The 13,684-nt window shown below is 43.0% G+C and overlaps 1 protein-coding gene across 1 annotated transcript in view; it reads right to left on the reverse strand.

Annotated features, from left to right (window-relative positions):
* The window catches only part of Reeld1 (reeler domain containing 1), a 29,674-nt gene extending 21,228 nt beyond the window's left edge, over positions 1-8,446 (reverse strand). Inside the window, 1 exon segment of the mRNA XM_035441662.1 lies at positions 8,370-8,446. Within this exon segment, the coding sequence (XP_035297553.1) occupies positions 8,370-8,446 (77 nt within the window).
* Positions 8,447-13,684: the final 5,238 nt, after the last annotated feature.

Raw genomic sequence — 13,684 nt, forward strand, 5'->3', positions numbered from 1 at the left:
AGAGGACTGATTGTTGCAGTAGGCTCTTTCCCACCGGCCTGATCACGCAGTCACCCTCACTCCCAAAGGAACACACAGAAACTTAGAGTAATTATAAAACTATTGGCTGATTACCAGGGCTTCTAGTTGGCTAGCTCTGTCTTAATTATTAACACAATTCTATCAATCTATGTATTGCCACAAGGCTGTGGCTTACCCAGTAATGCCTCAGCATGTTACTCCTTCAGCAGTATCGAGACTGTCTGCCTACCTTTCCCAGAATTCTCCTAGTCCTGCCTGTCTTCCTGCCTTATTGGCCAACAGTATTTTTATTCATCAACCAATAAGAGAAACATATATACAGAAGACGTCCCCCATCATCTGATCTCCAAAATATACAAAGAACTCAAGAAACTAGAAATCAAATTGTCCAATAATCCAGTTAAAAATGGGATACAGATCTAAATAGAGAATTCTCAACAGAACAATCTCAAATGGCAGAAAGACACTTAAGGAAATGTTCAACATCCTTAGTCATCAGGGAAATGCAAATCAAAACCACTGAGATACCATCTTATACCCATCAGAATGGCTAAGATCAAAAACACCAATGACAGCTTATGCTGAAGAGGATGTGGAGAAAGGGGAACACTCCTCCATTATTGGTGGGAGTGCAAACTTGTACAGCTGCTGTGGAAATCAGCACTGTGATTTCTCAGAAAATTAGGGACCAACTTACCTCAAGACCCTGCAATACCACTGTTGGGCATATACCTAAAGGAGACATATTCACACCACAAGGACATTTGCTCAACTATGTTCATAGCAACATGATTTGTAATAGCCAGAACTTGGAAACAACCTAGATGCCCCTCAACTGAAGATTGCATAAAGAAAATGTGGTATATTTACACAACGGAGTACTCCTTAGCGTAGAAGTGACATCCTAAAATTCACAGGCAAATGGACAGAACTAGAAAAAAAAAACATCCTAAGTGAGATAACCAAAACCACAAAGACAAATATAGTATGTACTCACTCATAAATGGATACCAGACATAAAGCAAAAGACACCCAGCCTACAATCCATAACCCCAGAGAAGCTTGAATCCTCTTCCAGAAACAAATAGAAGCAGATGCAGGAATCCACAACTAACCAATGGACCAAGCTTCTGGAGTACAACTGAAGTGAGAGAGGAGTGATAATATGAACAAAGGAGTCAAGACCATAATGGGGAAACCCACAGAATCAGCTGACCCAAGCTAGTGAGAGACCAGTGACTCAGGTCTGACAAATGGGGAATCTGCGTAAGACCAAACTAGACTCCCTTAAAATAGGTGACAGTGGTGTGACTGGGACAATATACGAGGTCAATGACAGTGGGTCCAAGATCTAACAGGAATGCACAAATTGACTTCGTGGAACCCATTCTATATGGAGAGATAAAGTGGAGAATTACCAATATGGAGCCAAGTAGAAATATAAGGGTATTTAATAGGGAAAAGCCTTACTTACAGAGCAACCTAGCCAGGCGGCATGGCAGCAGTCTGTACAGCAAGCCGAAAAGTGAAACTGACAGTGAAACCCAGCCACCTGAAACTCTCACTCTATGTCACCATGACCACGCCCTTGCAGGCGTGGTCAGACACACCTGTAGCCAGCCTCTAAGTAGGCGTGACTACAGCTTCCCCTACAGAGAGATACCTTGCTAAGCCTAGACACAGGGGTGTGTGGGGTGGAGAGGTGAATTGGTCCTGCCTCAACTAGATGATGGGACAGACTTAGTAGACTTCCTAGGGGAGGCCTTACCCTCTCCATGGAACAGATGGGAGAAGGGGGGAGTGGAGGGAGTTGGAGGAGAGGAGGGAGGGGGAACTGGTAATTAAAAAAATTAATAACAAAAATAAAGAGGTGAAAATAAAAAAGGTGAAAAAAAAAGGAGAGACCACAGATACTAGCCCAGACCACTATACCCAGAAAAACTTTCAATCACCATAGAAGGATAAAATAAGATATTACATGATAAGTCAAATTTAAACAGTATCTATCTACAAATCCAGCCCTACAGAAGGTACTAAAAGTAAAACTCCAACCTAAGGAGGTTAATACAAATGAAAACACATGGAATAAATAATCTTACACCAGCAAAATCAAAAGAAAGTAAACAAACACACATACACTACCACTACCACCACCACCAACAAAATAGCAGGAATCAACAGATGTCATTGGTCATTGACATCTCTCAATAGCAATGTACTCCACTCACTAATAAAAAGACACAGACTAGCAGAATGGATGTGAAAACAGGATCCATCCTTCTGCTACATCCAAGAAACACACCTCAATATCAAAGATAGACATTACCTCAGGGTAAAGGGTTTGAAAGAGATATTCCAAGCAAATGGACCTAAGAAGCAAGCTGACATAGCCATTTTAATATCTAACAAAATAGACTTAAAGCCTAAACTAATCAAAAGATAACCAAGATAACATTTCTATTTTTAACATTAATGCCTCTAAACAAGAGCACCCAAGTTTGTAAAAGAAACACTATATATTGATCCTCACACACTGATGGTGGGATACTTCAATACCCCACTCTTGCAAATGGACAGGGCATCCAGACAAAAAGACAAGAGAGAAATATGAGAGCTAACAGGCATTATAAACCAAATGGACCTAACATATTTACAGAAAGTTTCACCCAAACACAAAAGATACTTTCTTCTCTGCATTTCATAGAACTTTTTCCAAAATCAGCCACTTACTCATACACAAAGCAAGTCTCAACAGATATAAGAAAATTGAAATAACCCCTACATCCTATCAGACCATCACAGATTAAAGCTGGATATCAACAACAGAAACAACAGAAAGCTTACAAATTCATTGTGGTGGCTTGAAAGAAAATGGCCTCCATAGGAAGTGGCACTATTAGGAGGTATGACCTTGTTGGAGGAAGTGTGTCACTGTAGGGTGGGCTTTGAGATCTCCTTTGCTCAGGCTATGCCCAGTGTGGGACACAGACTCCTGCTTCTTGAAGATCTAGATGTAGCGTTCTCAGCTCCTTCTATAGCACTATGTCTGCCTGCATGCTACTACTCTGCATGATAATGAGCTAACCCTCTAAACTGTAAGCTAGCCCCAATGAAATGTTTTCCTTTATAGGAGTTGTTGTGGTCATGCTGTTTCTTCACAGCAATAGAAACCCTAATACACTCACAAACAACTCTACTGAATGAAATAATGGGTCGAGACAGAAATAAAGAAATTAAAGACTTTCTAGAATTGAATGAAAATGAATACACAGCATGTCCAAACTTATAGGAAACAATGGAAGTGGTGCTAAGAGGAAACTTTATGTAGGCCTACATTAAAAAAAAAAAAAAAAAGGAGGGGAGATCTAATACTAGCAACTTAATAGCATATCTGAAAGCTCTAGAACAAAAATAAGTGAACACACCCAAGAGGATCAGATGACAAGAAATAAGCAAACTGATGGCTTAAATCAATAAAATAGGAACAAAGAGTTAATGAAACAAAGAGTTGGTTCTTAGAAAAAATCAACAAGATAGATAAACAAAATGGGGACATAACAACAGACACTGAGGAAATCTACAGAATCATAAGGACATACTTTAAAAACCGGTATGCCATCAAATTGTAAGCATTTTTTTTAATGGATTATTTTCTTAAAAGATACTACATACCAAAGTTAAATCAAGATCAGATAAGCAATTTAAGTAGATCTATAATGTCTAATCAAACAGAAGGAGTCATTAAAAGTTTCCGACCAGCTGGGCAGTGGTGTCGCACGCCTTTAATCCCAGCACTTGGGAGGCAGAGGCAAGCAGATCTCTGTGAGTTTGAAGCTGCCTTGGTCTACAAAGTGAGTTCTAGGACAGCCAAAGTTTCCAAACAAATGGAAAAAAAAAAAAAGCCCTCAGCCAGGCATTTTTAGCACAGAATTCAGCCAGAATTTCAAAGGAGAGTTAACATCAATACTCCTCAAATTATTCCACAAAATAGAAACAGAAGGGACATTGCCCACTTCATTTTATGAGGCCACAATTACCCTGATACCAAAACCACATAAAGACTCAACAAAGAAAGTGAATTATAGAACAATTCCCCTTAAGAACATAGATGCAAACATACTCAATAAAATACAAACCGAATCCAAGAACACATCAAAAAGATAATTCACCATGATCAAATAGGCTGCATCTCGGAGATGCAGGGATGGTTCAATATATGGAAGTCATTTAATGTAATCCACCATATAAACAGACTGAAATAAAAAACCCACATGATCTTCTCACTAGATGTAGAAAAGGCCTTTGACAAAAATCCAACACTCTTTCATAATAAAAGAGAATAGGGATACAGGGGACACAGCTCAACATAATAAAGGCAGTTTACAGCACACTTATAACCAACATCAACTTAAATGGAGAGAAACTCAAAACAATTCCACTAAAACCAGGAACAAGACAAGGCTGTCCACTTTCTCCATATCTCTTCAATATAGTACTTGAAGTTCTAGCTAGAGCAGTCAGACAACAAAAGGAGATCAAGAGAATACAAACTGGAAAGGAAGAAGTCAAACTTTCACTATTTGCAGATGATAGTATACAAAAGTGACCCCCAAAATTCTACCAGGGAACTCCTACAGCTCATAAGCACCTTCAGCAAAGCAGCTGGAAATCAATATGGTGGCTTCTCAGAAAATTGAGAATCAATCAAGACCAAGCCATACCACTCTTAGGATTCTCCATCCTACAACAAGGACACTTGCTAAACTATGTTCAAAGCATCTTTTTTCCTAATAGTCAGAAACTGGAAACAACCAAGATGCCCCTCAACAGAAAAATGGATAAAGAAAACGTGCTACATTTACACAATAGAGTATTATTCAGCTGTTTTTTAAAAATGACATCATGAAATTTGTCCAAATTGACAAATAGATGAACTATAAAAAAATCACCCTGAGTGAGGTAACCCAGACCCAGAATGACAGATATGGTATACATTCACTATTATAAGGGGATATTAACCTGTCAAGTAAATGACAACCAAGCTACAATCTGTAGACCCAGAGATGTTAGGTAAAGAGGAGGGCTCTAGGGGGAATGCAGGGATCTCCCTGGGTAAGACTTTATGGGCAGACTGGAGGCAGGTGGTGGTGCCTGGATCAGGTGGTGGGGGAGATGGGTGGAAGTAGAGTGTGCAGAGAGAGAGAGAGAGACAGCTGGAATGGGACATGCATTTGGCGGGGGGGGGGGGGAGAGGAGATATGAGGAAACATAGTTCAGTGGAAACTTCCTGGAATCTATGAAGGTGATTCTAATAAGGAGGTAATAAGGAGGGCTATGGAGTCTAATTGGCCATTTCTTATAATCTGGTGAGGCTTCCAGTGGTGGGACTAGGGATCCCATGGAAATCCCTAAACAACCTAGGCTGTTGCTAAGACAAAAGGTTGCTCTCTGCAAACTGATAAAGGGCCCCATTACTGAGGACAACACCCACACGACTCACTGAGCATGAGCCCACATGGAGCCCTCATCCCTACATTTCTAGTCTCTCTGCCAGGGCACAGAACTTGTGGGAGTAGCCAACCAATGTGTGATTTGATCCACTCCATGAGAAGGAGCCCACGCCTGACACAGCTTGGGTAACCAAGAACCAGAGACTGGATAGCCCAGAGATCAAGGGTAAAACCAAACACTACTGGTCTAAAAAAAGAAAACTCCGTAAAATGACTACCAAGGATATTCTGCTATACTCATAGGTTAGTGTCTTATCCAGTCATCATCAAAGAGGCTTCCTCTAGCAGCAGATGGGAACAGATGCAGAGACCCACAGCCAGACATTCTGCAGACCATCAAGTCCCTCTCTCAGAGTTTAGGGAATCCCGCTGAAGAGGAGTTGGAAAGAATGTAAGAGCCAGAGGGGATGGAGGACACTAAAAGATCAAGGCCCTCTGAATCAAGGAAGTAAGATACACGTGACCTAAAAGAGGCTGAAGCAGCAAGGGAGAGCTCACATGGGTCTGCACCAGGTCCTCTGCGTAAAATAGCTACAATAATAGCAATTAGCTTAGTTTAGTATTTTTAAGAATTCCTGACTGTGAGAACAAGAGGTCTCCAGCCCTTGTGCCTGCTCTTCGGACTTTTCCATCTGTTGGGTCACGGTTTTTGCTTCATTTTATTATATTTTATTTTGCATGTTTGAGTTGTTATCTTTTTGAAGTCTGTTCATTTCTAATGAGAGACAGAAAGTGACGGCTCTGAAGGGGAGGAAAGATTGGGAGGAACTGGGAGGAGTAGAAGGAGGGGGAACTATAACCGGGTTAGTATGAGAAAAGAATCTATTTTCAAATAAGGAAAAACTTTAATAAAATTTCTAGACAGGGTCTCACTATGTGCTCCGGCTGTTCTAGATCTCACTCTGTAGACCAGGCTAGCCTCGAACTCAGTGATCCACCTGTCTCTGCCTCCAAGGGTCTGGACCCTCAACTCCGGACCACAGTGACCCCAAACCAGCCTTGGGTCTCCTATATCACAGTTCTTCAGCACAAAGGCATTACAACTGGCAGACCTCCTTGCCCAACCCTGTGTGAGCAGGGAGAATGAGCCTCTTGGCAGGGCCTCAGCATCCTGAAATGCTGCCCTGAACTTTTCCTGCCAGCATCTCAGGTAACCTCTGGGACAGTTACTGCCGGTGACACTGAGTTCCATGGGTCCTCTGAGCACACCTCTAGTTCATTAGGATGATGAGCTACACACACACACACACACACACACACACACACACACACACACACACACACTCGGAAGGAGACACAGACTCCTCACTGCTACCCTGAGGGCTTCAGTAGTCTTCCACAGACAAAGCCAGCCACCCAGCCCTAGAGCCATCTTTACACCATGCCTCCTGCTGGTCTGTTCCCTCCTGTCACAAGGCGAAGGAGGGAAATACCCTCCTCAGTGCACCTGTACTCCCTTCCACAGCCCAACTCACATGTGTACATGTGAGTTACAGCGAAGCAGAAAGATATTCTCCCCAAATTCAAATGGGGCAGTGCTAACCTGCACTGTTAGGCACCAATAAATAAGACCACTTGCAATAAGACAGAGAGAGGTCCTAAGTTAAGACTTACTTTGTATAGCCAAGTTATTTAAAGGTGTATATATAGTATGCAAATTATTTTTCAAATTCTCTTGAGATTTTTGTCTTTGACCCATTAACTTTTTTTTTTTTTTTTTTTTTTTGACAGAGTCCTACTCACCATATAAACTAAGCTGGCCTATTACAGACAAAATCCTATACACACAGCAGGTCTTGTCTCTGATTTTTAAACACTACCTCCCCCCCCAGCCCCCCACATTGTTGAATTTGTGAACTGTGTTCACTTGACCAGGCTTGGGATGGCTAGGTAACTAAGCATTATTTCTGGGTGTGTCTGGGACAGTGTTTGGGAGAACTGACTTTTGAATGGTGGCCCGATAAACAGTGGTCCACCCTTGTGTGGGTAGGCATCACCTGCCCAGGTCACTAAGGATCTTAGCAGATAAAGAAGACAGCTGGGTTCAGTGACTGTAGGGGCACTAGTTCCACCTTGGAAACATCTCTGTTCTGGATATCAATTCTTCAGCTTTCCTAAGCTCCAGCACAGGAATTTCTCAGCCTCTACAATTATGCCAGCTAATAGTGTACAGTAAATCCTTCCCTAAAGTCCTATCATGTGCATACATTTATATCTTCTATTAGTTTTGTGTCCCTGGAAAATCCTATACATTTACTCAATTTTAAGTACAAGTATCTTTTTTTGGGGAGGGGGGTGGTGAGGGCAGGGTTTCTCTGTGTAGCCCCGGCTATCTTGGGACTCACTCTGTAGATCAGGCTGACCTTGAACTCAGAGATCCACCTGCCTCTGCCTGAGTGCTGGGATTTAAGGTGTGTGCCCCCCCCACCACCTGGCAATTGTATCTTTTAAAAGATTTATTTATACATCTATGCATTCATGTGTCTGTATGGACAAGTGTGTGAGTGGGGATGTGTATTTCTATATCTATGCATTCATGTGTCTGTTTGGACAAGTGTGTGAGTGGGGATGTGTATTTCTATATCTATGCATTCATGTGTCTGTATGGACAAGTGTGTGAGTGGGGATGTGTATTTCTATATCTATGCATTCATGTGTCTGTATGGACAAGTGTGTGAGTGGGGATGTGCCAATGTCTGTGTACACATGGAGGCCAGAAGAGGGCATTGGGTATTCTCTTTCCTGTGGAAAGGCAGCAGCTGCCCCTGCTTCTCTCCAGTTACTCCCAGTCCTGTCCTTGCCTGCTCCCTTGCATGTGAGGAACCTTTATTCCTTTACCTGAGACACTGAGAACAGTGGACTACTGCAGGAAGACGAAAGGCTCTATCAGCTCTCACAGCTGGTTCTGCAGCCATCTTTCCTCTTCTAGGCAGTTACTGATCTGATCACACTAACTACTCCATTGCCTTTCTGCACTGAGCTGAGGAACTTGGTTCATGTCTGGTAAGGATTAACAGAGACAGCAATTATGACCTGGGTAGGTTGGCTCTGGAGACAAAAAGATGCACTCATGTGCCAGAGACAGTGCTGGCCCAAGGGAATTAGCAGGATGATGCTGACTGACATTAGGATACTCTTCTAGTTTATTGCTCCAGACACTTATGAGTGAAAATAATCTGTGGTCATGACCTGCTTAAAAGCCATACTGTCAGCCAGGCATAGTGGCACACACCTTTAATCCCAGTACACAAGAGGCAGAGCCAGGTGGATCTCTGTGTTCAAAGTCAGCCTGGTCTATAATCTATAATAGTGAGTTCTAGGCCAGCTAGGGCTACATAGACACTGTCTTAAACAAAACACAATACAACAAAAACCACACTGCTACCTTAAAAACAAAACCATCACCACCAGACAACTCCCCCCCATTCCTATTTCAAGGTTTTAACCTCAAGTTTGTGACTGACTTACTTCCTTTCCTAACTACAAAGGCTGCCCAGATCTCACCTTCCTCATTCCCCCAGAGATTACCAAATTCTGTGTCACACTTAGGTTTTGTGCATTAAAGCATCGAATCAGTGCCACCAGACAGCAGTTAACCTAGAGAAGTCTTCTTCAGCTAGTTGGAATGTCTTCTGCAGTTAGCTGGATTGTTTCTCACTGAGGAATGTTTTGAAGAAATAAAATATGACTCTAGTCTCATTCATAAATGTGCCTGCTGTCCAGGTTCCAAAAGCCTCAGCACAAATTGGGGTTGGCCCTCTTGAATTATTCAGATGACTTTCTGTCCCTGAGAGCAGACTGCTGGGTGTGACCTTCTGCCCTGTTCCTGACTACCTGAGATGACATGGAGCATTGCTCTCAGTGCTCACTGTTTCACTTGTAGAATAAGAGGTGTTTCTTGGGCTCTTGTGCAAATTAACCAAATTGAACATGTGTAGCTATTAAAAACAAAACAAGAAAACCAAACCTCTCCAAAGGTTTTCTCTTCTCAGGTTTGCTTTTGAGCTTTCTGATGCCCATTTCTGTAAGAGCTGTGCTATGTGCCTGGCTCTGGCTATATGTCACATTTAGTTTATTCTGGTCAGCATGCCATGATGACAGCTACTCTCTTAATAATTGCTATATTGTGATTTTTTTGATCGCTGTGATAAAACACCTTAGAGAAGGGTTCCTCTGAACTCAGTCTCAAAGTGTGGTTCATGGTGGGAGGGCCTAGAAGCTGGTCTTCACCAGCATAGTCCAAGCTGTGGTTGCTGCTTACACAGCCACCCAGGAAGCAGACTGGGTTATTAATTACCTCCAAAGCCTACCTCCAGACAACATTTTCAAAGCACTAAGGACCAAGTGCTGCCACATGAGCCCATGGAGGACACTCTGTGCCTTGTAGCCACTCACTCACTGATGAGCATGCCACCCTTGTTGAGTCTACCAATGGCTACCCTTGGTGAGTCCAGTAGTCACCATCCTTGGTGTGTCTTCTAATATCTCAGCAGTGCAAACTCAACGCTAGATGTAAACTCTCAAATATACATGCCTGATGGGAAATATTCCATTCAAATTCCTTAAAGCACCCAGCTCTCCCACCTGGTACCCACTGGATAACACTCTACAGAGTGTGAAAGCCACACACATGCCCTTATCCTTAGAGGATACTTGAGGAATGGCTATCTTGCTAAAAAATACAAGAAAAAAAAAAAAAGGCCTGGGGGTATACTTGGTAGTAGTGCTTGTCTGGCATGTTCAATTCCTAGTGCTGAAGTAACAAATTGAAATGTAATTCACAAGAGGCAAATAGGGTGTGTGGGAGGAGAGGAATGAGGACCAGTGTAAAAGCTGGCTCTCCTATACAATGGAGGGGAAAGGAGGAAGAGTCCAGGTTTCCCTAAAAAGGCTGGCAGTAACAGAAGGAATCTTACTTAAGTCTGTACCAGTTTTTAATCAGGACAGCACATACTTCTGACATGATCATTTTAACTCATTTCCTCTGGCTACACTAATTCCACTTCCCAGAAGAGACAGCATATTCGCTTAGGAAAGGTTAGTTTCATTTGGGGGAGGAGTCTGTCTCCTCTGTGTGTGTGTGTGTTGTGTGTTGTGTTGTGGGAAATGAACTCAGGACCTTTGGAAGAACAGCCAGTGCTCTTAACCTCTAAGCCATCTCTCCAGCCCTTGGGATCAAACCCAGCAACCCATGAATACAAAATAAGCACCCAGCCAAATGAGATACCACCTCAGCCTTTAATTTTTAAAATACATGTTTCATCCTTTCTCCTCACACAAAAGTTAGTAGAGCATTGGATCAGGGCTGTTTACACCTCTTGACATCCAGGAATTTTCATCAGTTTACAAAGTGATCAGTTTCAGGGGCTGGAGAGATGGCTCAGAGGTTAAGAGCACTGGCTATTCTTCCCAAGGTCCTGAGTTCAATTCCCAGCAACCACATGGTGGCACACAACCATCTGTAATGACATCTGGCACCCCCTTCTGGCCTGCAGGCATACATGCAGACTATATACATAATAAATAAATCTTTTTAAAGAAAGTGATCAGTTTCAATGAAAGATTTTCAATTTTAAATGTTTCCTACATCTTGTGCTAAACTGAAAAAACAATGAGAACAAAAGAGAAACTTTAACTGAAACACACAATATAAGATGTACTTAACATGGAACACAACATGGCCTGGCTGAAGATGACTGTACATCTGGAAACATATGTGGTCAGGGCTGTAAGAGCAGAGTTCTCACTTGGTATAGGCGGCGGTATTATGGTAAGGGGGCGGGGAGCTCGGTAAAGCAGGGGCCACATGACACGATGTATAAGTCAGCTTTCTGTCACAATGACAGGACACTTGAGAAAATCAACTTCCAAGACAAGAGACCTCCCCAAACTTTTCAAGAAGCAGGCAGAGAGGAACATAGCAAGCACCACTTGGGGCTATCTCCTGTCTCAGTACATGGGGGAGGCATACTGTCCATCCTGCCCCTTCTTAGGCAAGTGGGCTTCAGCAGTACCAGCTGGTTGCTCAATGGAAATACTCATGGGTGCTCTGCCACACACGGTAGAACAGACAACAGCAGCTCCTGAGATGAAAACCAGTGCTGGATTTTCAGAACGGAGCACAGCTAACCTTATACTCAGAAGCCTCATTCACTGGTCATCAGGAGCCACCTACTAGAATGGGATGGCTGCCTCTGAGCAGGGCCCTCTTGGAGATCAGGGGAAAGAAAAACTGTATTTCACCTTCCTTTCACAATGGTTGGTTTTGGGGCAGGAAAAACAAGCCAACCCCAGTAACTAGTGTAGACTGGTCAGGAGAACTCCAAGGTATGTGGAGACTGTCTCGGCAGTGAGAGAATCCTACGGACTGGCTGCTTGGTCTGGAATACTGTCCCCCCAAGAGCCACTGTGATTCTCAAAGACAATTTTCCCACAGGGCTTGTTTCTAATGAAGTAGACTATACCCTCCGGGGCGATAAGCCTCGCACACAAGTCGACCATGCTGTTTCCAGACCTTAAGAAAACCCCTTAAGCCTTTGTTCTATTTGTCACATAATTAGGAACTCCCAGCATGCATTACATATTGCCTTGAACAAGAAGCTCAGGATGTGAACCATCTCTGAATGCTGAGGGAGAACATGAAAATCAGACCACATGTCCACCATCTGTATTTGTACTTGTCAACAGCTCTGTTTTGGGATAAACACGTTTGAAGTAAGACTCAATTCAGCGTGGAAGATTAGCCAAGGAATAGCTCACAGACCAAAACAAAATGTGAAGTCAGATAGTCTAGAAACCAAGCACAAGTTCTGTTTCCCCCTAAACATTCTGTTTTGTCACAGCCCAAGAGAAAGATGGTAGCAACTAGGGTTGGGGGCACTGGGATAGAGAAAATGCATTTACTCAAGCCAAAAAAAAAAAAAAAAAAAAAATCACCCTGCAACAATTGTCTTTTCTATAACCCAAATGAAAACCATTCACGGACCATGAGGAAACTACAGTTAAGAAAAGAAAAGGTAATTTTAGCATTTACAATCTGTTTCAGTGTTCTATCACATAAAGGTATGCATGGGGACAAAGTGTGCTGGTCCAGGTGCATAATGGTCCTTTATTACCATAAAAATGGTGGCACTTCCCAGAGTCATTCTTGATTAAAAGCTCTACAGTAGACCTATTAAGCTGGAAATGGTAAGAGGGAAATAGAGACTTCCACACTGGAAGAGAGGACAGGGAAGAGATGAGCAAAGCCAGGAGTGATGCTAACACACTTGAGACAGCTGCCGGAGTGAATGAAGGCACACGGTAACCTGGCAGCCTTGTACATGCTACAAAACAAATGAGAACATGTGTGTTCCACTCTGAGAGACAACCATTTATAAAGAGCGAATTGGTGATTTGTGCTTACACACGGGTCCCTTTTCAAGCCCCTGTCAGGAAGTGATCAATCACTGAAGCTTAGGATAAAGTGTTTTATTTTCAGTGTGCACACCATCAAACCTTACAAAGCATTTCTCCTCTTTCCTGAGTTATCGTTTCTCCTTACTGGTTAAATGAGACAAATGTCATATACACCTCTCTAGAACGAGTTCAAAAACTCCCTCCCTAGCTTCCAATGTACCCCCAGATCCTTCAACCAGGCGACTGTTAAAAAACACACCCCACCTCCCAAAACAGGGATTCTGGTTAGACTGAAGGAGGAATGAGGAAAGCCACAACAATACCCACGTCTTTCAGTGTCCACGCAAACAAAGCAAGCAAGCAGTCTCTGGAGGGCAAGCCTGATCAGCAGGAGTCATGACCTGAAGACTCTGCACATGCCAGGCAACATTTCACCAGAATACAACCCCTCCCCAAGGCCATTTGCTAAGCAAGAGGCCAGAGAAACTCCTTCGGAGCCACATCTCAGCACTGGAAACGGACTGACTTTATGCACTTCGGGCTTCACTCAACATTAAGCACAGCCAGAGTTCCACGGGAACATCAGGAGGTAGGAGCCCATGTTCTGAAAGGGAGCATGTCAGTGCAAGATGTCTAACTACAGGACTGGCAGGTCACCTTGAGGATTCCAAGCGTGGCCAACCTCCATTATTTCCAAATCAAGAGATCTGCAGTTTGCTGCGCAGGTTCCACCACTGGATCCCTAATTCTATTTT

This window comes from Cricetulus griseus, chromosome 3 (assembly GCF_003668045.3).
Source record: "Cricetulus griseus strain 17A/GY chromosome 3, alternate assembly CriGri-PICRH-1.0, whole genome shotgun sequence".
Classification (NCBI taxonomy): domain Eukaryota; kingdom Metazoa; phylum Chordata; class Mammalia; order Rodentia; family Cricetidae; genus Cricetulus; species Cricetulus griseus.